Source organism: Filicampus tigris, chromosome 11 (assembly GCF_054856515.1).
Source record: "Filicampus tigris isolate MCC_2025a chromosome 11, RoL_Ftig_1.0, whole genome shotgun sequence".
NCBI classification, from domain to species: domain Eukaryota; kingdom Metazoa; phylum Chordata; class Actinopteri; order Syngnathiformes; family Syngnathidae; genus Filicampus; species Filicampus tigris.
This window is the reverse complement of record NC_141227.1, coordinates 622,862-649,931: the sequence shown is the minus strand read 5'-3', so window position 1 is coordinate 649,931 and position 27,070 is coordinate 622,862. Positions and strand designations below refer to the sequence as shown.

Genomic DNA, 27,070 nt, shown 5'->3' with positions numbered 1-27,070 from the left:
TCGCACAATGAAAACAAGAACAATAAAAGCTCAGTTCATGTGATTAGGGATAGACCAATATGCTTTTTTCAGGGCCGATACCGATTATCGGTAGTCAAGGAGGCTGATTTTTATTTGGAGCCGATATTAATTTTCAGTAAAAGGGACATATTGGCATAAAAAAAAAAAAGACAATAAAAAAAAAAAAATCACTCTTAACATTGTTGAAATGTCTTTAAGCATACCGGTATGTTTCTTGAACATTTTTTTCAGATTTGCATAATGTTGATTTTTTTTTTTTAATTATTATTACAATAAATTATTGACAATATACACCCTTTTTAGAGTCACTGATGGCGTGTGGTACACACGTCTGCGTTGTGTGCGGGCAGCGTGGGATCGGTTCCCGCTCAGTGGCGGTGTCTGTGTGTCCCCTGGGACTGGCTGGCGACCAGTTCAGGGTATAGTCTGCCTTTCGCCCATTGTCAGCTGGGATAGGCTCCAGCACCTCCCCGCGACCCTGTACAAGATAAGCGGTTTGGAAGATGACATATGACATCCTTGTTATCAAATTCTAACAAAAAGTTCATGGAGAACCCAGGGTCGTCAGCAAGTCTTTAAAAGTTCAATGAAAACTTAAAACAATAGCTCCATATAGTTTTTACCAGTAAATGAAGTCCTCCAAAATTTCAAAATGACAGAAAAGTGAAACTTTAACATATCTTTGTTTTGATTTGAACACAGTTTGAAATTGATTTATTGTCGGCATACAGATTGCTAAAAAAGGCAGACGCAGATATTCAGTCAAAACGCTGAATATCGGCAACGATAATCGGCCCGGCTGATAATGGGTCTATCCCTACATGTGATCCAAAACACAACCAGCTACTAACTGAAATAATATGAATAATATGAAATATGTTGATGTTAATCTTGAGTTAGGTCAAACTACAGTATGGTTCCTATGAGGGCAGTCTGAATTCATTAGTGTGTTATAAGAATGATGGTAAATACTAAGGGTGGGAATGATAATCGTTTTTTCGATGCATCGTTCGGCGTTATTAAAAAGATTCTGAATCGACTCATAGGTATTAATAATGGATAATCGAAGTTAAAAAAAAAACACCTAAAAGCATGCGCAAGTGATTACGTGTGTTTGTACGTCAGACGTTTGTGCTAAGCTAAGATAACACGTGACAAGATGGCAGAACAAGCAAAACCTCATACGAGCGGAGCCAAATCGAAGTGTGAAATATAAATCCTGGCTCTTCCTTGAGTTTTTTGTTTTAAAAAAGGTACCAGTGTTTTACATGGACTTTAAAATGTAAGCCAATGTAGTGATGCATCGGAATCAGAATTGAATCGAATCATAACTGGAATTGAATCGAATCGTGAGCCTCAGAATCGTATCGAATCGTGAGGTACGCATAGATTCCCACCCCTAGTAAATACATGTAATTATTGTGTAATTGTAGTACGTTACACTCCTTATGTGTCGTAGGGCAGGGCAGTATGTCCTTGAAATAAAATCCCAGACCCCCCCAAAAAATAACTGACTTCCAATTTCAATTACTTTGCCCCTTCAATGAAAAGAAAAAGCACATATTGAGAAAGTGGCCCTTTCACTCATTCACTGCCATTGACAATTTACTTGTCTTTTCAGAGTCCAGCCATTCAATCCAAAGAATTTATTTATATTTTTATCAGATTTTTTCAAACGTTAGAGTAAAAGAGGGTCTGAAAATGTGTGGCAGTGAATTAGTTAAACAGAATCCTTAATAACATTTTTATTAAATATTTGAAAGGTAGTGCCATAAATGCAGAGCTGGGCATTCCGTCTGTGTCACCGACCGGTCCGTCGGTCCCTCACTGACGGTCGACAAACGACCCAACTAATTTTTAAAATAGACGGATCAAGCATTGACGGAAACCCCTTTTATTTAGTCCGTCATTTTTTGTGGCAAGGATTCAAAGGCTGTGCGAAATTGGGGAGGAAAATAGTGAGTATTTGTTGCTTGTGGGACAGATTAGAGTGTAGGACCAGCCTGAGAAGAGGCTAGGAAGAGGCTTCCAAAGTGCAGTGAATCACTATTTCTTTTGAAACCTCGCGGGGGGGGTGGAGGGGCCCTCATCACCGGTGTGTCGGGTCCTTGTCGCACGTTGTAGTATGTCTTCAATGACCGCTAGGTACTAGTCTGCAAGTGCTACCTGACTATCTGCAACCTCATTCTATCCGTACAAAAAAGTTTTTTTTCCTGTGTTATTATTATCAGCTGCTACAGGAAGTAAATAAAACTGAGTTAACTTTTTTTAGTGCGTTATGACATTTAAATTAATCTCCGTAGTTAATGCTTTAATTTTGATAGTCCCAATATATATACATACACACACAAGCACACATACATACACACGCACAAATCTATATACCTTTTGGAATGTCTGCATATCCCAAGTGTCATCATAGCCAGGGTAGTTTCCAGGGAAATCAGTTGTGTGAACCTAAACACAAAAAATGCATTAGTAAACCTTGAATTATTATTAACACGCTCATAGGCATTGTGTTGGTTGACATGTCAATACAAGCATTTAAAGGCTACACATAGTGTGTGTGTGTGTGTGTGTGTGTGTGTGTGTGTGGGACTGACACACACACACACATGCGCGCACACGCACGCACACACACACCCACCCACACGTACACGCGCGCTCATACCCACACACACATTTACTGATGATGACATTTTGTGTGAGATTAGAATTTCCAATGACTTTAAGATTGAGTGTGAGATGCCGCTTGCTAAAATAAAATTAGAACAATTGAACAAACATGAAAATCTATTTAGGAATTTAGACTTACAAGAGCATAAGTGATAATGTTTTGACAAATACTGTACTACTATAAACTAGGAATTAGGAGTGTAACGGTACGCTAAATCACATTTCGGTTCGGTTTCTTGGAAACTTCGGTTCGGTATATTTTCGGTAAAAAAAAATGTTTATTTTGAAAAGATGACTAGTAAACGGTATTTTTTTTTTAGAAAAAATAAATCAAAGTTAACTATTTGGGTGATATTGTCAGAAATTACACCAGAATAAAAATACATTAACAATAAAGATCTCTTAATTTTGTAAGTTATTAAGACACTGAAATCTTTAAACACTCAGCAGCAACAGCCTATGACTGTGACACATCTAAGTATTCAAGTTAAAGACAAGTTGTCATTATAGTACATATGTACACTTTGTGTGATGAAAAAAATACATAAGCTACAATAACAGTTACAATTATTGTTAACTATATTAAAACTGTTTTTACAATGAAACATAGTAACTTTAAAGTCTTGATGAAATTATTTACACTTTTTAGGCATTAAACTTTTTTAGTGTTCAACAACATATTGGAACGAATTGGGTTATCTGTGTTGTGGTCGGATTTGTGTTTTGCTGAGTTGTGATGTTTCCGAGGTTCATGAATGCATCATGCGGCTAGTGAGAGGAGCAGGGGAGAACGAAGGAGAGAGCTGTTTGTACTTTGATTTGGCTAAAATGACTGCTTGCTTCCTCGTCTAAGAAACATTCAAAGTTGGATGATGTCGTTTTAAGTGTTATTATGTTAGAAGTGCTACCTAACAGCATCGCCGCCGATCTCATGTAGCAATGCCATCACACAACTTTGGGACTTATGCACGCGTCCCCATCGGCGATTTTAACAGGACAGGCAGAATGTCCGCAGTGTACGGGGGACCTTTGATCTCTGGCTTGCTTGCCTATTCGTTTGCTCCTCTTTAGTGCCGCCGCGTGCAACAGTCAACAGCGCCTGTGCGTAAGGTCGCGCTAATAATAAAAATTGATCAGAAAGGGTACGCAAGGTGGACAGAACCGAACATGCCATACCGAAACCTATTAATACACCCACGTGTACCGTTACACCCCTACAAGGAATGCTTGCCTTCCAGAACCATGATTTTTCATCCTGTTCTTGCTGAACCACCATAAATGAATAGTTTTATTTAACAGGGAAATAGGATAATATGGCAAAACGTAAACATAACTCACATTTCTCACGCTAAATTCTCCTAAAATAACCCGATTACGAACTTCCTCCACGTTTCCACCGTCTGCCATGTCAATCTTCTTCTTCTTCTTCTTCTTCTTCTTCTTCTTCTTCTTCTTCTTCTTCTTCTTCTTCTTCTTCTTCTTCTTCTTCTTCTTCTTCTTCTTCTTCTTCTTCTTCTTCTTCTTCTTCTTCTTCTTCTTCTTCTTCTTCTTCTTCTTCTTCTTCTTCTTCTTCTTCTTCTTCTTCTTCTTCTTCTTCTTCTTCTTCTTCGCATAGTACAACGTTATTATTGTTATTATAAAACAAAAAAGGTAACAGACAAGCCTCAAGAAGGGTCACAAAACACCACGATAAAATTTAAATAAAAGAATTGTCGGATTACAACATTAGCTATATTAGGATCCGTGATATTGTGTCCATCCACCAAAAACAAAGGTAGTGACTTTACTTTGAAACAAATTATAAGACATCGCAACAACAGATTGAGGAATTGCTTTGATAATATTATTATATTGCGTTTTGTCAATCAGGTTATACTTATTACAGAAAAACTCAAAGGGTATAATGTTTCCAGTATTATCCAAGAGATGCATCACTGACCAAATTCCTCTCTCTAACCAGTTATGATAGAACAATGATTTCTTTCTAAACAAAATGTATCTACAATTCCATAATGGTGTGTTGTGGGGACTAAAGTTGTGTTTATAAATCATTCTCCAGTAAAGTAGAACCTGTTGATGGAAGGTGGATAATTTGATAGGGAGTTTATTTTTGTCAAAGTCACATCTCAGGAGGAAGTTAATACCTCCTAATTGGTCAAAAATATAATTTGGGACATGAAACCACAAGCTGTTTTCTTTCTTCAAAAAAGATCTTAACCAATTAACTTTAATAGTATCGTTGATATAATCTATATCAATCGCTTTCAGACTTCCTTCTTCGTACTCTTTAACCAACGTACCTTTTCTAATGTAATGTGTTTTTCTCTTCCAAATGTAAATAAAGTTAGCCTGATTTATTGATTTAATTGCTTTTTTTTAATAGTGACAGAGAACAGGCCGGGTAAATCAACCTGGATAGGCATTCCATTTTTGTAATAAAAATTCAACCAATGATAGAGATGTCCTTTTGAGACCACAGATTTAAAAGCGATTTACATTTGTCTAAATTGTTCCAAACATTGAGATTATTCAGAGTGTCACTATCCTTAGTAATGTGCATGCCCAAATATTTAACCGTTGATTTTACAGGAATATCATTTATTGTTTTAAGAGGAGACTCATGAATTGGAAATATAGTGCATTTTTTAAGGTACAGTTTTAAACCAGATGCTTTAGAAAAAAAAACATTTGTCTTGATAATTTTAGAGACCTGGTCACTATGTTTCATGAAGATGGCTTTATCATCAGTAAGCTGGCTAATCGCGAGTTGTCTGCCGAGTACTGTCAATTTTCCAAATTCTGTATTTTTAATAAGAATTGATAGCATTTCTGCTGCTGCGATAAAGAGTAGGGAAGATATGGGGCAACCTTGTTTAATGCCTTTATTTATCGAGAATCTTGGACATGCACCTTTTGGTAGAATGATAGTACTATTCGTATCCTTATAAATTTATTTAATTTTGTTAATGAAGTTTTCTCCAAAACCAAATAGTTCTAAAGTACTGAATATGAATTGATGTTCAATCGTGTCAAATGCTTTAAAGAAATCTAAAAATAAAATAAAACCCTCTTCTTCAATTAAATAATCGTATTCAAGTAAGTCAAACACCAATCATAAATGATTATGAATCGATCGTCCTTTTATAAATCCAGATTGTGTGTCCGAGATAATTTGAGTAATGCCAGATTTCAATCTGTTTGCGTATATATGAGTTAAAAGTTCATTATCATTATTGAGTAATGTTATAGGCCTAAAATGATCTATTACTTTATGGTCTTTTTCAGGTTTAGGGATGAGTGTGATTATTCCTTGCTTCATAGTAGTTGGGAGAGTGAGGGATTCAGATATTTCTCTTAACATATGAAAACAGAGGTTTTTAAGATGTTCCCAAAAATGCCGATAGAAATTACTTGTTCGACCATCTGATCCTGGCGATTTATCCAGTGCTAAGCATTTCATAGCTTTTTCCACTTCTGCCGTATTAATGTCCGCCTCACAAACATTTTTGAAACACTCATCAATTCTGGGGATCCATCCCTTAACATGTGCAAATAAAGTTTTCCTCTTTAAGTCTCAATATTATTGTCTGTAATCACATCATTTATGGCAATTACTTCTTTACCGAAAGGTTCATCTTTCAGTAAATTTGAATTAAATTTCCAATAACATTTTTTAAAATATGTGTTTGAAGATATAAAACTAAGCGTAATCATATTATGACCTGTTCGAGGAGCAGCTGAAATTGAAACTGCTGATTCAAATCCAGGGCCAATATCGGATAAAAAAAATCAATCCTGGATTTAACTGAGCTATTAGGTTTGAACCACGTATAAATTTGGGAATCCGGATTAGCAAAGCGCCAGACATCTTCCAGATTAAACACACTGCAAAAATCAAACAAAATAGGATTATAAAAATGACTTTAGTATTTAGAAGGAAATCTATCAAGCCATTCATCCATAACCATATTATAATCGCCACCAAAAATAAGATTTTTAGTAGGATATCTCTGGTAAAGATCATTCACGGACTGAGTAATTTCAGAAATCATTTTTTTGTTTTGGTTAAGGCTGTTGTACCCATAAATGTTTCCAAGAATTAGAAAACCTACACAATAATATTAATTACAATAACATTTGTAAAACAGTTCTTGTTAAATATTAATTCAACATGTAAACATGTCATGTCATGTCATTTTCCAAACCGCTTATCCTATACAGGGTCGCGGGGAGTTGCTGGAGCCTATCCCAGCCGTCAACGGGCGAAGGCAGACTACACCCCGGACTGGTCGCCAGCCAGTCGCAGGGCACAACATGTAAACATATACTTTAGTAAACTTTAACAAATCAAGTACACAATTAGAAACCCAATCTAACGCATAACCTTCAAATTTAAACTGTAGAAAATTTACCAAACCCTCAATAAACTGCAATATATGCTATAAAACCTTTGTATCAAAGTTGAAAAATCTAAGATAAAAATGTAAACACAAAACTGAGGATTGAAAACTCCATCCATCCATCCATTATCTCCCGCTTATCCGAAGTCGGGTCGCGGAGGCAGCAGCTTCAGCAGGGAAGCCCAGACTTCCCTCTCCCCAGCAACATCCTCCAGCTCTTCCGGAAGGATCCCAAGGCGTTCCCAGGCAAGCCGGGAGACATAGTCTCTCCAGCGTGTTCTGGGTCGTCCTCGGGGTCTCCTGCCGGTGGGACATGCCCGGAACACCTCACCAGGGAGGCGTCCAGGAGGCATCCTAATCAGATGCCCGAGCCACCTCAACTGGCTCCTCTCGACGCGGAGGAGCAGCGGCTCGACTCTGAGTCCCTCCCGGATGGCCGAACTTCTCACCCTATCTCTAAGGGAGAGCCCAGACACCCTGCGAAGGAAACCCATTTCGGCCGCTTGTATCCGAGATCTTGTTCTTTCGGTCATGACCCACAGCTCATGACCATAGGTGAGAGTAGGAACGTAGATCGACCGGTAAATTGAGAGCTTCGCCTTTCGGCTAAGCTCCTTCTTCACCACGACAGACCGATACAGGGTCCGCATCACAGCAGACGCTGCACCGATCCGCCTGTCGATCTCCCGTTCCATCTTACCCTCACTCGTGAACAAGACCCCAAGATACTTGAACTCCTCCACTTGGGGCAGAATCTCATCCCCGACCTGGAGAGGGCACGCCACCCTTTTCCGACTGAGGACCATGGTCTCAGATTTGGAGGTGCTGATCTTCATTCCGACCGTTTCACACTCGGCTGCGAACCGCTCCAGTGAGAGTTGGAGATCGCGGCTTGAAGAAGCCAACAGTACTACATCATCTGCAAAAAGCAGAGATGCAATACTGAGGCCACCAAACCGGACCCCCTCGACACCTCGGCTGCGCCTAGAAATTCTGTCCATAAAGGTTATGAACAGAATCGGTGACAAAGGGCAGCCTTGGCGGAGTCCAACGCCCACAGGAAACGAATCCGACTTACTGCCGGCAATTCGGACCAAACTCTGGCATCGGTGGTACAGGGACCGGACAGCCCTTATCAGGGGGCTCGGTACCCCGTACTCCCGAAGCACCCCCCACAGAACTCCCCGAGGGACACGGTCGAACGCCTTCTCCAAGTCCACAAAACACATGTAGACCGGTTGGGCAAACTCCCATGCACCCTCGAGGACCCTGCTGAGGGTGTAGAGCTGGTCCACTGTTCCACGGCCAGGACGAAAACCACATTGCTCCTCCTGAATCCGGGATTCGACCTTCCGACGGACCCTCCTCTCCAGCACCCCTGAATAGACCTTGCCGGGGAGGCTGAGGAGTGTGATCCCTCTGTAATTGGAGCACACCCTCCGGTCCCCCTTCTTAAAAAGGGGGACCACCACCCCGGTCTGCCAATCCAGAGGCACTGTCCCCGATGTCCACGCGATGTTGAAGAGACGTGTCAACCATGACAGCCCCTCAACATCCAGAGCCTTTATGAACTCCGGGCAGATCTCATCCACCCCTGGGGCTTTGCCACCGAGGAGCTTTTTGACTACCTCGGTGACTTCAACCCCAGAGATAGGAGAGCCCACCTCAGAGTCTCCAGGCTCTGCTTCCTCAGTGGAAGGCGTGTCGGTGGAATTGAGGAGGTCTTCGAAGTACTCTCCCCACCGACCCACAACGTCCCGAGTTGAGGTCAGCAGCACCCCATCTCCACTATAAACAGTGTTAATGGTGCACTGCTTCCCCCTCCTGAGACGCCGGATGGTGGACCAGAATTTCCTCGAAGCCGTCCGGAAGTCATTTTCCATGGCCTCCCCGAACTCCTCCCACACCCGGGTTTTTGCCTCAGCAACCGCCAGAGCCGCATTCCGCTTGGCCTGCCGGTACCCGTCAGCTGCCTCCGGGGTCCCGCAGGCCAAAAAGGCCCGATAGGACTCCTTCTTCAGCTGGACAGCATCCCTTACCGCTGGTGTCCACCAGCGGGTTCGGGGATTGCCACCACGACAGGCACCGACCACCTTGCGGCCGCAGCTCCGATCGGCCGCCTCAACAATGGAGGCACGAAACATGGTCCACTCGGACTCGATGTCCCCCGCCTCCCCCGGGACGTGGGAAAAGTTCTGCCGGAGGTGGGAGTTGAAACTCCTTCTGACAGGGGATTCTGCCAGACGTTCCCAGCAAACCCTCACAATACGTTTGGGTCTGCCAGGTCGGACCGGCATCTTCCCCCACCATCGGAGCCAACTCACCACCAGATGGTGATCAGTTGACAGCTCCGCCCCTCTCTTCACCCGAGTGTCCAAAACATGCGGCCGCAAGTCTGATGATACGACTACAAAGTCGATCATCGAACTGCGGCCTAGGGTATCCTGGTGCCAAGTGCACATATGGACACCCTTATGCTTGAACATGGTGTTCGTTATGGACAATCCGTGATGAGCACAGAAGTCCAGTAACCGAACACCGCTCGGGTTCAGATCGGGGGGGCCGTTCCTCCCAATCACACCTCTCCAGGTCTCACTGTCATTGCCCACGTGAGCATTGAAGTCCCCCAGCAGAACGATGGAGTCCCCAGGTGGAGCGCCCTCCAGCACACCCTCCAAGGACTCCAAAAAGGGTGGGTACTCTGCGCTGCCGTTTGGTGCATAAGCACAAACAACAGTCAGGACCCGTCCCCCCACCCTCAGGCGGAGGGAGGCTACCCTCTCGCCCACCGGGGTAAACCCCAATGTACAGGCGCCAAGCCGGGGGGCAATAAGTATGCCCACACCTGCTCGGCGCCTCTCACCCTGGGCAACTCCAGAGTGGAAGAGTGTCCAACCCCTCTCGAGAGGACTGGGACCAGAACCCAAGCTGTGCGTGGAGGTGAGCCCGACTATATCTAATCGGAACCTCTCAGCCTCACACACCAGCTCAGGCTCCTTCCCTGCCAGAGAGGTGACATTCCATGTCCCAAGAGCTAGTTTTTGCTGCCGGGGATCGGACCGCCAAGGTCCCCGTCTTCCGCCGCCGCCCAGCTCACACGGCACCCGACCCCTTTGGCCCCTCCCACCAGTGGTGAGCCCATGGGAAGGGGGACCCACGTATCCTTTTCGGGCTGAGCCCGGCCGGGCCCCATGGGTGCAGGCCCGGCCACCAGGCGCTCGCCGTCGAGCCCCACCTCCAGGCCTGGCTCCAGAAGGGGGCCCCGGTGACCCGCGTCCGGGCGAGGGAAAACGTGGTCCATTAATTTTTCTCATCATAAGGGGTCATTGAAAACTGAGCATTGAAAAGATGAGAATTTGACCGCATTTTCTAGACTCCAAAGGAAGGTTCAAATACCTGAGAGGGAGAGGCACATAACATGTTGCATAATGTCAGCAATCTAGTTTAGCGCAACCCTGTAGCTGTTAATGTACCCCACGTGACCTCTGAAGTACTACACATTCTTCCCTGCAGCCCTGGCTTGCTCCATCATCAGCCACGCCGCAGCACGAGCCTCCCGGTCAGCTTTGCAGAAATCTTGCTTGAAGTGGATTTCCAAGTGTTTGCAGACTTTACAGTTCTTGGACAGCTTCCAGAAGACATCCCTGTAGTGTCTCATTGTGAACTGCATGATGACTTGGCGATGCTTTCCCTCCTCTCTTCTTCTAAGGCGATGTACGGTGTCAATCATGGTCTCCATCGATGAAGCATTCTGCGGTGCAATCTTGGAGAGATCTCTATGATGGTGTCTCGGATGTGTTCGTCATCTTTTTCTTTCAGGCCATGTATTTTGAAATTCCAGCGTCTCTTGTACCTTTCCAACTCCAACACTCTTTCTTTAAGTTCCTCATTTTCTTTAAGGAGACCAGGCATGTCTTTTTTAACTGCATGAATCACTTCTTTGCACTCTTTAATCTCAGCAGCATTTATTTCCACAGCTTTGGTGATATTGGCCACCATGATGGAGTTTTCTCTTAGCTGAACACCGAATGTATCCATCTTATCTGTTAGCTTTTCTATAGCCTTGACGAGGGCCTCATTTGATACCGCAGGCGGCTCTCGTAAAGATTTTAACTTCAATAGAGGCTCATCACTTTTTGTAGGAGTACCAGGAGGCTCCTTTCTCTTCCATGCACTTGTGGCTGTAACCTCCATCTCCGAGTAATCGAGGTCACTCGGAACTTATTACAGAAATTATTACTATCGAAGTTGAATCCTTCTACGCAGAGTGAGCTAATTTCTGGAACATTGGAATACATCACCCATTGATGAGTCATTGTTTTAAATTGGTCTGGAATGGCTTTGATTATTTTATTGAATTTTCTAAGTTGAAAGTTATATTTAAGACAGAAGTCCTTGTGACTTAAGAAATGATCCTGATCATTCATTAAATGTGAGATAGACCAAATTCCTTTATCCATCCAGCTTCCTAAAAACAATGACTTACGATTGGTCAAAATATATCTGTTGTTCCATAGGGGTGAATTGTGAGGAGTAAAATTGTGTTTGTATAACAAGTTCCAGAAAAGGAGAACTTGCTGGTGATAGTCTGACAGTTTCACAGGCAATTTCATATAGGGCTGGGCGATATGACTGAAAAGTATATCACGATATAAGTGTTTCATATTGGTCAATATCGATATATATATTGAATTTGTTTCCTTTCTTTAAACTATTGAAAATAATGACCCGAAGAAAAATACATTTAGGTTATTTTATTTTAACACAATACTTAACGTTTAATAAGAGGTCAATGTAACTATGAAAGAGTTAAATAAACCTGTCGATATAAAGATTACATAAACTCAATTTTAAAGATAGTGTGCTTAGAAGGGCTGAGAAATGTTTGAAAAACTGTCACAATCTAAGTATTTCATATCAGTCAATATTGATAATTATTGATTTTGTTTCAAACCTTACCTTTAAATAACAGTCAACTGGTTTTTTGTACATCGTTATGTAGTGTAATGTGCAGTTTGTCGTCCATCAGTGCATTGTAAATGCGTATTTGCATTAGGTCTACCCCAAAGCAGTTGTTGACACATATATTAGCCTTTATTCAATGATCATCCAATGTAAGTGAACGAATACTCTCTTGCAGTGCATACATCATCGTTGACCTACCGCCTTAGGACTACTTTATCTTTTTTGCGGACTCATTATTGCATAGTCCATTCATATTTTACTTGCTTGATTTTATCTTGAGTGCGATGCCGGTGTCGGATCAGGCTAACTACTGCTAGCATGTCAAAGACAAGAACTCCTCTACTTGTACACCATGGTTCCATCCATGGGTTTTTAATAGGATTATCATGCATCATATAATATAATTGTAGGAGTTGTACTGAGTCGAGTGGTCATTTATTTGAGCAAAATTACGGCGCTTGCTCGCTGGACGCGAGCATAGCGCACGGACGCCTGGCCCGCGAGCGTAGCGCACGGCCGCCGGGCCCGCGAGCATGCTCTGTTGAGTAAACTGCTTCTTCTTGTTGGTTTAAATGCTTCTTCCTTGTTGGTTTAAAAGCTGCTTCTTTGGTCTAAACGCTTCTTCTTCATGTTTGTAGGCGGAAGCGTGCTGCCTACATCACGCACCATGCTGCGATCGGGTTTTTTTATTTCTTTTCTATTGAACGTTTTATCGGAGGCATTTTCTATTGGTATCGATTACGTGTCAATCACAATACATATCGATATCGAATTATCGGCCCAGCCCTATTTACATACATCATAATCACAGCGCAACAGAAAGTTAATTCCACCCATTTTCTGAAAAATTGCGTTGGCAATGGTAAACAAAAGGAATCTTTGTGTGTAATCAATGCATTGAGCCATTTTAATTTTAGAACACCATTCATGACTTAGAAATCTATAGCATTTAGACCACCCTCTTCAACACTCTTAAGACTTTCAATTTTAGACAGCAGCCCCCTACCAAATATAGAAATATCCCTCTGTAGTCAGGAGTTCAAGATGGATGTACATTCATCTACATTTTTGCAAATATTTTCAGTGAGTGGTTATAACACCTGGAAACACCTGAAACTCGTCTTACTCCGATGAACGAACAAGAAGTTCCATATTAATAACTGTCACTCATTTTGTATTTTCATGTTTCAACCGTGTGCCCTGCGACTGGCTGGCGACCAGTTCGGGGTGTAGTCTGCCTTCGCCCATTGACGGCTGGGATAGGCTCCAGCAACTCCCCGCGACCCTATATAGGATAAGCGGTTTGGAAGATGACATGACATGACATGACATGTTTCAACTGGCCAGTCATTAGCCAATTTTCCGTCCCTTTATGTAACCGTGTGGATCACGATAGTAGGCTCGTTTCCCTTCACGCCGCGCCTGCTCGATTTGTGGCCATAATTTTTTCCTCGCCTCCCAATCCTCCAGGGGCATCATCTCTGCGAAGCGGACGCCTCTCTCCTTGCGCACCGGTGAATCCTTGCCACTGTGCCAAATCTCCTCTTTGATCAGCCTCCTCACGAACATCACCACGACAGGCCTACTCCGGTTGTCCTCCTTTCGTCCGATCCTGTGCACAACATCAACAGCTTCTTCTAGTTGGCGTACCTCTAAGTTCGGAGCGATCTCATGAAGGGATCAATGGTGTCTTGTCGGATGTTTTCATCACTTTTCTCCGCCACACCATTAAGTTTCAGGCACCACCTGTATCTTTCCTGCTCCCTTATTTTCTCCTTCAGCTTCTCATTCTCATCCTGGAGGTACAGATATTGTGCTTCCAGCTCCTTTATTTTCCCCTTGCATTCTTTAACTTGATCGGTATTGAACTGCACCGCTTTGGTCAAAGCCGCTAGCATGCCGCTAGTTTGTTTAGCTCGCTCCTTTAGCTCGTCAAAGTTCTTTTCCATACCTCGAATGGCTTCGAGGATGGTCCGGTCGGAGAGCTCTGTCTCGTCTTGTTCAGCTCTACTTTTCTTGCCAGTTGGAAGCTTGCTCGGAGTCACAGGAGTGGACCCGGAATATTTCCGTTTAGTTTGGTCAGCCATGCTAATCTCCATAGCATAGTCGTGCTCGCTCGCGGCTTGCTCCCCACCGAGAGGCAAAACCTTCGAATTGTTCGCTATTTGGGGCGCCACACCGTTTCCCCCGGGCTTTGACAGTTTGGCAGGCTTCAACACGTTTTTAGAGCTCATTTTCAATTATTCTGAGTGTTCTTTTAGATTATTTAGGGACAATTTTGATGCAGCCTCAAAAACGAGTTGCCGATCAACACGGTATGTCATGTCATGTCATCTTCTAAACCGCTTATCCTATATAGGGTCGCGGGGAGTTGCTGGAGCCTATCCCAGCCGTCAATGGGCGAAGGCAGATTACACCCCGAACTGGTCGCCAGCCAGTCGCAGGGCACACATAGACACTGTCACTGAGCGGGAATCGATCCCACGCTGCCCGCACACAACTCGGGCGTGTGTGCCACTACACTATCAGCGGACGGATCAACACGGTATCTTGCCCGGAACTCTCTGTTAATTGTTTGTTAGACGTCTGTTAAGTGTTTGTTAAATGTCCATGTTTATTGTTTGTTAGACGTCCATGATGTGTCTATGTAATGTGTCGATAAGTGTATGTTAGACGTCAATGAGAAGTTTTTTTTATTTTACGGTAGACAACGCAAATGTCTGCACCCTCACTGCACAATACACTAATAACAATGCACCTACATTTTTTTCTAAATGTGCAATATTTGATGTAATGAATCTTGTTTTTTTTCCAATAATGTAAGTAGTACTCAAGTTTAGCAAACTTGATACTTTAGGCTATTGTTTGGCTCATTTTATTCCTTTTTTTTTTCTCCCTATCCTATTTTCTTTTGTAGTGTACTTTATACCTTACTGTAACGACCAAAGTCAACACCAATTTTCTTACTGGGATTATTTCTGATTCAAAAAGTAATACCAATAAAAACAAGTCAGAGTATTTTTTTTAAACGTTATAATACATTATTGTTGTATAATAATAAAGGGGCATAATTGTCATACACTGTAGACAGTGGGGAAATTGGGGGTGGGGGGGCTTCAATTGTCCCCAGTGTCCATTGCAATGATACGCTTCAAGAAAAATCTTAATTCTGGCAATAAACACAGGTTGTGGCTTGTTACATTGGGGAGTCTCCACTGACCTTGAAAGTTTACCTAAATTTAAAGATGCCATTTTGTTTCAGGACCAAGCAAGCAACAATCTCATACACAGCGAGAAATCTTCTAAAATACTACATGACTTTTTTCCCACCAACAGTCAGATGCAATATTTCTTCATGAGTCTCTTGGGTTCCTCCTCAGTAGGGTCCTGAAGTAGCCTGGCCCAAGCGATGGCGCTTCACACCAAAGTCAGGACGTCACACTTACACCCTGTGGTGATCAAACAAAATATTTACAGCTGTGTTTCTGACTTAAATTTAGTACACATTTCATTATCAATTCTGTAATGAAAGACAGGAAAGTTAACACATAAGTCTTGTAGTCACACTCAACTTGACCCTGCAGAAGATTTACTACATTAATCCTCGTGGGGCAAAGTCATTTTTCTCAACATTTTTTCATGCCATAGACCCATACACTCACACAAACAGCAACTCATATCTGGGGTTTTGGTGTTTTTCTAAAATTGAAGAAACCCCAGCAATGCTCAAGAAAGTGGTCTTACACATCGACAGCAATTGCTAATTTGGGTCCATGGTGGAACTTGAAACAAAAAAACAAAAAAAAAAACAACACTCCACCACACAGCAAAACCTGCAGAGGGAACAAATGAGTTGCAAAATCATTGTCCAAAACACATGTACCATACAAACATGTGTAGTGTGTAACAGGTTGCATTTGACAATTTTTATAGTAAAAGACTGTCATTGTTAGATTTACACATTTACACATTAAATGTACATGCAACAAGTATTAGCGACAGAGTAAGTGACAAATTATAATAGCCTGAAATATGTGCGATCATCAACTGAATCTCTATATTTATTCGACATAGAATTGATGAACATTGAATGATTTCATTAAAAACAGAATATAAAACATAGATTATATTTGTATTGTTTGAGTTATTGCATTGTAAAGCTGAATCTAAATATGGACATTTTTTTTCTTTGTAGGTTAATTAAGTCACTCAAGAATATCAATTATATGAACAAAATTTGGCGCCAATGTTAGTTAGCCATGTCCAAATAAGGCAAGTGAATATGAATGGACTATGGCAATAATGAGTCAGCTAAAAACAGTAGACCTAAAACAGTTGGTCAATGGTAATGCTTGCACTGCAAAGAGAGTATTAGTTCACCACACTTTCATAGTACGAACATTGAATTAAGATAAGCGTATCAACAATACTGCTTTGGGTTAGCATCAAATGCAAATAAGCCTTTATAGGTACAATGCACTAGTGGAGGAGAAACTGTACATTACAATACATTTCCTTTTACACAAAACGTTTTTTTTTTTTTTTAATAGGTTAAAAAAAAGTAATTATCAATATTGACTTATATGAAGTACTTATATCGGGAAACATTTTTCAGCCATAGTGTCCCATTTACTCTGAGCTCATTTTTATTCCTCATACTAAAAATGTAATTAAGATCGTTTTTTATCATCTTAAGAATATAGCCAGTCTGCCCATTTCTCTCTTAGGCTAACACGGAGGTGCTGATTTGTTTCTCTGTGCCTTGCCATGTCTTTTTTTTAACATAGTTTATTCTGGTAATCTGTGTGTGTTTTCTTTGTGTGTGTGTGTGAGTGCAGGTGTGCTTATGGATATCTGCCTTTGGTGGGTCTATTTTTTAAGTTGTATTTTGATTTTTTTTTAATGCGCAGCATTTTAAGTTGCTTTTCTATGTGTGAAAAGTGTTATGAAAATAAAATTTGATTTGATATTTTATTTTAGAAATTAAGATTTAAATATTGAACTTCCTTTAAGACTGTTATATTACTTATTACTTTCTCTGAAACTGCATTCAGTATCACGATACCTAATTGACCACTTGTTTTTAAAGTTTTCATTAAAAAGTTTATATCTTCATGTGTTTAAATGATTTTTAAAAAGTAGCCTAATAACAGTACTGTGTCAAATTAAGAGACCGAGGCGAGCACACGCTGTCTATTCTGGTACAATCGTGCACTGTTTCTACCCCTAGGTGTCAGTAATGCCTAGAGCGTGGAGTTCAAGTGCGGCCTTCATGGCATTATTCTGGGGGGAAAAAAACGAAAATACTGATTGAATTTTTGGATAAAATTAAGAGTATTCTATTGTCTTACATTTAGTTTCACATTTATTGGGTGTCCGTTCCGTTCAAAACTAATGTCATGAAATTCAAATCGTCCAATTCAGATTCACCTTCTCAATGTAGTTTTTTTCAATACCATAATTTTACATTTCATGATTAACCCTGAAATGAACATTGCACTTATTTCCGGGGTTACATTACAGCTGAAAAACAAGTTCAGGCAAGGACATTACTCCGGCTGACAATTTGGCCACGCTGTTATGGTATGTGTATACTGTATATACTACCGTGTCCATCAAACCTGAAGATGTCCTGCACTTCACTGGTGTAGCGAGGACGTACTCGAAAGCTGAATATACAGCTTGGCGACCCTACAGTTTGGCGCTTGCGTGGTTCCTCAAGCGTTGCTGAAATCAATGACGCATCAAAGAATCAATTCTCTCACTTGGTGCTCTGCTTGTTTACTGAGGCCAAGGCAGTAGCGTGAGGAACAATTGGCGCGATACTAATGCAGCGTTTAACCGACTAGTAAAATACTAAACGTTTAATAAATCGTAGACGGTTAAACGACTAGTCGCGCACATCCCTAATACATGCTCATGCTAGTCACATAAATCCGCTTTTCCAATAAATCTAAGGGTTGCAAGTGATAATATTCTAAGACAACATATCACATTACCTTCGGGGTTATTTTCAAAGTCAATTGTGCCTCCTGGTGGATAACAATCTCTTGTAATCATGTGCATGTTCAGATTTTGTCATATTGTTTTCACTTTTCTTTTTGCAGGTTCTGGGTAGTTTTGGTGATAGCCACTGCTGTTCCCTGCCCTTGTTGTGATCACATGTCAGGTTTTACTCTATCAAGTTATTTTGAATTCATGATGTTCATGTTAAACATATTAGACGTAAGCTTGCGATGTTTATGGGTTAGGGTTAGGGCTGACTTTGGGCGAAAGGCAGACAACACCTTGAACTGCGTACCAGCCAGTCGGTAGGCACACACCGTCACTGAGCGGGAATTGATCCCATGCTGCCCGCACACAACTCAGGCGAGTGAACCACTACGCCAACTGTGACCATGATAACAATTTTGGTGATTACAAGTCCAATCAGTTCTTTGAAATGCTTTTCAGATGTAGCATTGAATTGTCTATTTGAATAGAATGCCATGACTACAGTTTGGGACTATTTAAGATGTCTTAACCACAATATGAATTAATGAAATGTTAGTTTAATGTTGTATAGTTCTTGTTATGACAAATCCATCCATCCATTATCCAATCCGCTTATCCTCACAAGGGTCGGGGGCGTGCTGGAGCCTATTCCAGCTGTCTTCGGGCAGCAGGCGGGGTACACCCAGAAATAGTTGCTAGCAAATCGCAGGGCACAGAGACAAACAAACATACAGTCACAATGACACCTAGGGGCAAATTAGAGTGTCCAATTAACCTACAATGCATGTTTTTGGAATGTCGGAGGAAACTGCAGTACCCGGAGAAAATCCCCGCAGGCATGGGAGAACATGCAAACTCCACACAGGAAGGCCCACGACCTCTGCACTTTGAGGTGGACGTGCTCACCAGTCGCCCGCTGTTATGTCAAACATATAATTAAATTTTGGTTTCATTATTTTTTTACATTTTCACTGTTAACTGATGGTGTTTCTAAAATTGAGAAAAGTAATCACACAAGTGAAATTAAACAAACTTTTTTTAACAGTTGTCCATTGTTTAGTTAATTGAAAATACCAGCACTTTCTATTGATGTATATGAATTTGTATAGTGGAAACTACTCATTTACTTTGGCTGGTTCACCACGAAGACATGTTATGAGAGACTTAAGTATTTGATTAAATATTTTCAAATGTGTAATTAATTTTTGTCAGAAACACAGCAGTAAACATTTTAATTGATCGCAACAGGGTGTAAGTGTGATGTCCTGACTTTGGTGTGAAGCGCCATCGCTTGGGCTAGGCTACTTCAGTTGACCCTTTGGAGGAGGAACCCAAGAGACTCATGGAGAAATATTGCATCTGACTGTTGGTGGAAATAAAATCAAGCAGTGTATTAGAAGATTTCTCGCTGTGTATGAGATTGTTGCTTGTTCCTGAAACAAAATGGCATCTTTAAATTTAGGTGCCAAGTAAACTTAGCTTAGTTGACTGGAGACTCCCCAATGTGACAAGCCACAACCTGTGTTTATTGCCAGAATTAAGACTTTTCTTGAAGAGCATCATTGCAATGGACACTGGGGACAATTAAAGCCCCCAACCCCCAATTTTCCCAGTGTTTACAGTGTATGACAATTATGCCCCTTTATTATTGTACAACAATACTGCATTATAACGTTTAAAAAAAAATCGGATTACTCTGACTTGTCTTTATTGGTATTACTTTTTGAATCAGAAATAATCCCAGTAAGAAAATTGGTGTTGACTTTGGTCATCACAGTAAGGTATAAAGCACACTATGAAAGAAAATTGGATAGGGATTAAAAAAAGGAATAAAATGAGCCAAACAATAGCCTAAAGTATGAAGTTTGCTAAACTTGAGTACTGCTTACATTAATGAAAAAAACACAAGATTCATTACATCAAATATTGCACATTTAGAAGAAAATGTAGGTTCATTGTTATTAGTGTATTGTGCAGTGAGGGTGCAGACAGATTGCGCTGTCTACCGTGAAATAAAAAAAAAACTTCTCATTGACGTCTAACATATACTTATCATCGACACATTACATAGACACATCATGGATGTCTAACAAACACTTAACATGGACTTTTAACAAACACTTAACTTGGACGTCTAACAAACACTTAACATGGACATCTAACAACACATAGACACGTATCATCGACATAACATAGACACATATCATGGATGTCTAACATAGACACATACATCGACATATAACAGACACATAACATAGACACGTATCATGGACGCCCAACATAGACACGAATCATCGACACATAACATATTTTTGGCACAAATGGAACCCCATAGTTGGCAAGAAGCTGTCCGGTATGGGGTTCCATTTACGTGTCTATGTTATATGTTATGTGTCGATGATATGTGTCTATGTTATACGTCCATGTACGTGTTTATGTTATGTGTCGATGTATGTGTATATGTTAGAGGTCTATAATACGTGACTATGTTATGTCGGTGATACGTGTCTATGTTATGTCTCGATGTATGTGTCTATGTTAGACGTCTATGATACGTGTCTATGCATTGTTAGACGTCCATGTTAAGTGTTTATTAGACGATCATGTTAAGTGTTTGTTAAACGTGTCTGTTATGCGTCGATGTATGTGTCTATGTTAGACGTCTATGATACGTGTCTATGTGTTGTTAGACGTCCATGTTAAGTGTTTATTAGACGATCATGTTAAGTGTATGTTAAACGTCCATGCTAATTGTTTGTTAAACATCCATGTTAATTGTTTGTTAGACGTCCATGTTAAGTGTTTGTTAGACGATCATGTTAAGTGTTTGTTAAACGTCCATGTTAATTGTTAAACGTCCATGTTAATTGTTTGTTAGACGTCCATGTTAAGTGTTTGTTAGACGTCCATGATAGGTGTCTATGTAATGTGTCGATGATAGGTGTCTATGTAATGTGTCGATGACAAGTGTTTGTTGGACGTCAATGAGAAGTTTTTTTTATTTCACGGTAGACAGCGCAATCTGTCTGCACCCTCACTGCACAATACACTAATAATAATGAACCTACATTTTTTCTAAATGTGCAATATTTGATGTAATGAATCTTGTCTTTTTCATTAATGTAAGCAGTACTCAAGCTGAGCAAACTTCATACTTTAGGCTATTGTTTGGCTCATTTTATTCCTTTTTTTTAAGAAACAAGAAGGCCTTTATTGATCCCACAGTGGGGAAATTTTCTGTGTTACAACAGCAAAGATATAGGTCACACAACAGATATAGTCTGTAACAGTGTCCGTTAGACTACTAATGTCTTCCCCGTGAGCATCGCTGAATACTTCCCACACAGTTGTGCTGAAGCAGTCCTTTAAGGCCTCCTCGGCCTCTCCAGACCATCTCTGAACCGTGCGGGTCACAGCTGGCTGCCTGCGGACCAGAGGTTTGTACACAGGCTGGAGAGCCACCAGGTTGTGATCAGCTAAGCCCAGCGGGGGGAGGGGCAGTGATGTGTATACCTCCTTGGTGTTGGCAAAGAAAAGGTCCAGTGTTTTATTGTCTCTGGTGTGGCAGGTGACATACTGTGTGAATGAAGGCAGAGAGGGGGAAGGGGAGGCATGATTGAAGTCACCAGAGAAGAGTAGCAGGGCATTTGGGTGCTGTGTTTGTAGCCTGCTCACGGCTGCAGTCAAGACATGACAGTCTGTGTCGCCGTCGGCAGCGCGGGGGATGTAGACGGTCACCGCGATCACATGACTAAACTCTTGCGGGATGTAGAATGGCCCCATGCAAACAGCTAGCAGCTCAATATCCCTGCTGCAAAGCTGCTCCTTAATCGTGACGTGCCCAGGATTACACCATCTATCGTTCACAAACACAGCCAGCCCTCCTCCTTTCCTCTTCCCACTCTCCAGCGTCCTGTCCGCGCGTATGATTTGGAAGCCGTCCAATTCTACGACCACGTTCGGCGTTAGCGCTATTAGCCACGACTCCGTGAATAGCATCAGTCTAGCCTCCCGGAAGTCTCTCTCATGCCGGGTAAGCGCCGCTAGCTCGTCTATCTTGTTGGGGAGTGTAAGAATAATAATGTATTTTATTATTCATGTGTTGGATTCTTGTGGACAAGGCCTGTTAGTTTTATTAGCTTGTGGGTTTAGCTTTAGCTTTTTCCAAATTTACACCCAACTTGCTTGATGTGCTTTGCTTCCACATATGTATGCTATTGGATCACACACACACAAACACACACACACACACACATGACAAAGCAAGTTCATAGTATTCCAGCTACTTTCGCTCCCCTTTCCCTTAGAGCTGGAACACCTTTGTAATCAGGGACTCCGAAGAAAATAAAAAGAGAGGAGCCAGGCAGAGGGTTTTAGGAACTGTAATCGTACACTTCCCTGCGCTCTCCTTGCAAGTAAAAAGACAATATTGTTGTCGAGTGTCTTCTCTCCTCCTTGTGTGCATTGTTTACTAATGTCTCACTTGGTGTGAACCTGACAGGGAGAGATCTAACATTCCCCATGATAACAGACGGGAGGACGGGATGGTATCGTCTACTCCTTTCTCGGCGTTTAACCCCGGCACGAGATCCCCGTCTCTTCCTCCTCAGCTCACGGGGGATATTGGGTCTCGCCACGGGAGCCGGCGCGGGGTTAGCACGGAGTGCTATCAGCTGATTCCGGCTGAAAACAATGGGGGCGCGGCTCCGAGCCAAGTCTCCGGACACGATCGCGCAAAAAATATCCACCAGCAGCAGCAAGAATACCGCAATTTGGGTGTCCATTGCTACGCAAGTTTATGACCATCAACTATGTGAAAAAGGTATGAGGTAGAATAAATAGTAAGGTAGAAAAAACACACGAAAAGGCTCACCGGTGAGCCGGAGCTGCTGTAGTGGACAGCCACTCGCGCGGTGTCGGAAATGACGGCTAATACAAAACATTAGACTTCAAACGTTTAAATTATTCATGCATTTTAATAGATTTTAGGATGTATCTTATGTTTCTTTATGTTGGTTACAATAACATGTGAAATGATATAGAAGTAATTGTCATGACTTGTTAGTGCTGACTTATACTTATGATGTTTTGTCTCCCTCTGCAGGCGCTTTAGCGCTAAAGCGCCTGCAGAGGGGGGCACAATATAAGTCAGCACTAACAATCCATGACAGTAATGTGTTAATAATTTCACACATAAATCGCTCCAGTGTATAAGTCGCACCCCCGGCCAAACTATGAAAAAAGTGTGATTTATAGTCTGGAAAATACGGTAACATAAACGTTTAACAAACTATTAACATTGATGTTTAACAAACACTTAACACAATCGTCTAACAAACACTTAACATGGACGTCTAACAACACATAGACACACATCATGGATGTCTGACATACACACATACATCGACATATAAAAGACACATAACATAGACACGTATCATGGACGTCTAACAGACACTTAATATCGACACATAACATATTTTGGGCACAAATGGAACCCCATAGTCAGGTGCATTACCGCACAATCGATTGAAGAACTTAGATCTCCTCTTTGTTTTTTTTTGTTTTTTTGTTTTTTTTTGTTTTTTATTAACATTTGCACATCCTACAAAGAATCTTACAACCAGCTGTAACAGTGCAATTAATAAACAAAGTACCATTCTAATACCACATAAATTTAAATGTATTATTTCGAGATTATAGTGCTAAATGGTTAAAAGCGCTAACACTTGTATAGCGGGCATCTACTTTTGGTAATCAAAGTGCTTCCCACAGTGTACCTCATTTAACTCCTGATGACACAGAATCAGGAGCAACTGGGGGCTCAGTATCTTGCTCAAGGATACTTCAACATGGTCGCAATGGCCGGGGATCAAAACCACAACCTCCAGGTTGGGAAACAACGACTCTACCACTGAGCCATGCCGCCACAGTGCTAATCTAATATCTATATTATAAAATGTTTAATATTCTATGAGTGCCCTGCGATTGGCTGGCAACCAGTTCAGGGTGGACACCGCCTACTGCCTGAAGACTGTTGGGATAGGCTTCAGCACGCCCGCGACCCTTGTGAGGATAAAGCGGTTTGGATAATGAATGGATGGATGGATTTGATATTTAAAAACTGTTATGCCAACAAGGATATATTAGTTATTGTATGCAATAACTGTTTTGTAACAGGAAAACAATAGAAATGTGAAATTCCAATGGGATAGACAGCATTTCACTTTTGAAAACAAAAATCCAGAAGTTCTAAACACTTAATTTGTTCAAGACATGTAAGCTCAAGACAACTGAGTAAATTAATTTCTTCGTCAGGAATTATTAACAACTTGATTAAAATGAGTGCTTAGAACAAATTACCAAAATGTGAGTAAGTTCAACACAATACTTCTGAGTAATATGAATGTTTGTGTTTACAGTGTGGCAATCATGTCTTGATCCATCCTCAGAAAGTAGTAACAATGTGGCTGGGTTTAACATCGTGCATTTCTTTAGTTTGATGTTGTCTCAATAACAGCGTGGCCATACAAGGTAAATGTCTCGCTAGTGATAAAAAGATCATGGTCGTTTGTTAAAACAATGCAGAGACCGCATGTGACACTCTAAAAATCCGGGTATGGAACAAAAAACAAAAAAAACAACTGGAAACTGAGGCACCCATCCATTGCTGCACTTGTTTGTACAGCAATGGATGCTGCAATAACTGCTCTTACACAGTGCGGCAATGTACCGTCTGTGCTGATTAGAAATTATTTAGTACAGCTACACCACCAGGGGGCTGTCTATGGTAAAGTAACCTACTATTTAGTAGAAGCAGCGGCATAATGGGAAGGAGAAAAAACAGTTTATGGACCAAGACGAATGTTGTGGCCATGTTAAATAAAAGCTACAGCAACCCACAAACAGTTTCAATGTTTTATTAAAAACATAACATGGTACCAGGAGTTGGCCGTTGAAGACAGTCATCATGGAAAGTGTGAAGCCGCCAGATGCTGTGAATTGGAGTGGAAATGTGGACTGTGAGAGGCGAACTTTTAAGCAAAGGTTTATACCTTCAAGCTGTCGACCTGGATAGCAAGCCTGATACACGGAAGATTTTACTGCTTCTTACCGTGGCGGGTCCACAAGCAGTGGAGGTATACAACACGTTTGTTTTCGCTGCTGCGGAGGACAAAGACAAGTTCGATGTTGTAGCGGGGAAGTTTGATGAACACTGTTCGCCCAAAAAGAATGAGACGTTTGAGAGGTACGTCTTTCGCTCGCGTATACAACAACCTATGGAGAGTTTTATTAGTTTTTTGACGGACCTGAAGCTAAAGGCAACGACGTGCAATTTTGGTCAGCTACACGAATCCATGATAAGAGATCAAATCCTGTTTGGAATAAAGGATAGGGAAATGAGGGATAGACATCTGCAAGAGTCTGACTTAACATTGGATGGAGCGATGAAAATGTGCCATGCAAGTGAACTTGCTCTACAACATGCACAAACATTCAGCGGGCTTGTGAGGGACGCAGGCGCGGAAGGAACAGCAGTGGCTGCAGTGACCACAAGGCAAAAGGGATACAGAAATAAAAAGGCGCACACAAAAGGACCAACAGAGGCAGAGACATTTCATCGTAAAAGATATGGCACAAAACACGAGAGACAACCATGTCCAGTTTATGGCAGGTGTGCAGCAAGTGTACAGGACAGAACCACTTTGCTAAGCAATGCTTACAAAGACAAAGCAAAACCAAAAAGACAAAGTACACATGGTGGAGGAAACTGCCCTAAGTGACACATTTTTCGTGGGCATGGTAACATCACAAGACCCAGCAATGGAGCAGGTGATGCTCAACACAGTGGAGCAGGATAAATGGACAGAGACATGACCAGTGAATGGAACACTGATCACGTTTAAACTGGACACAGGAGCCAAAGATAATCTGATCAATGAGCTGGATTTGAATGCAATAAAGGTCAAACCACAGGTTTACCAAAACAACAGTTCACTCCAAGCATATAATGGACAACCCATCAACACCAAAGGTAAATGCAGACTCAAGGTGCAAGTTAAAGTGAAATATCATAATGTGATGTTTATTATTGTACCAGAAGGACATGAGTCACTGTTGGGAGACACAGCATGTGAGAAACTAGGTCTAGTCACATGCTAGGTCTACAGCATTTGCAGTTCTGAGCCAACCAGCGTTAAAACCATTGTGAACCAGTACCCAGACATATTCAAATGGTTTGGAGTTTTACCTTTCACCTACAAGATACAGCTGAAAGACTGAGCTCAGCCTGTAGTTCATGCTCCTTGTCGTGTTCCAGCAGCGCTTAAGGACAAGCTTAAAGAGGAACTAGATCGAATGGAGTCTCTTGAGGTGATAAGAAAAGAAGAGGAACCCACTGAATGGGTTAACTCCATGGTGTGCATTCACAAACCAACTGGAGCTCTTTGTGTGTGCATGGATCCAAAAGACTTAAATGTAAAGATAAAAAGAAAGCACTATCAGATTCCTACAAGGGATGAAATAACAAGTGAAATGGCTGGTGCAAGATTTTTTAGCAAGCTTGACGCATCACAAGAATTTTGGCAACTCAGGCTTCATGAGGAAAGTACAAAATACTGTACATTCAACAAACCATTTGGACGGTACTGCTTCTTGAGAATGCTTCTTGAGAATCTCTTCAGCTCCCGAGGTTTTCCACAGAACAATGGAGCACCTGATTGAAGGCATTAAAGAGGTAAGAGTGTACGTGGATGATGTAATCTTGTGGGGATCCACACTTGAGCAGCACAATGACAGACTCACAAAAGTACTGCAGAGAGTCAGACAGTATGGACTTAAACTGAACAGAGCAAAATGTCAGCTTGGAGTGTCAGAAATCACCTTTCTTGGAGACCAGCTGACAGCAGGTGGTATTGAGCCAGACAAGGACAAAATAAGGGCTATACTGGAGATGCCACGAGGACAAAAAGGGTGTTCTGAGAGTACTTGGGATGATCAACTTTCTCGGAAAA

The 27,070-nt window shown here is 41.6% G+C and overlaps 1 protein-coding gene across 2 annotated transcripts in view; it reads right to left on the bottom strand.

The window, feature by feature from the left end:
- Nucleotides 1-4,147, bottom strand: part of polr1c (RNA polymerase I and III subunit C) — a 102,080-nt gene extending 97,933 nt beyond the window's left edge. For both annotated transcript variants that reach the window (XR_015088774.1, XM_086045959.1), the window contains exons 1-2: nucleotides 4,036-4,147; nucleotides 2,407-2,478 (exon numbers count right to left, since the gene is read on the bottom strand). Coding sequence is in view for 1 of the 2 variants with exons in the window: in XM_086045959.1 (XP_085902085.1) it covers nucleotides 2,407-2,478; nucleotides 4,036-4,104 (141 nt within the window). In the remaining variant the exon portion in view is untranslated. The remainder of the gene's footprint in view (nucleotides 1-2,406; nucleotides 2,479-4,035) is intronic.
- Between the last annotated feature and the right edge of the window lie 22,923 nt (nucleotides 4,148-27,070).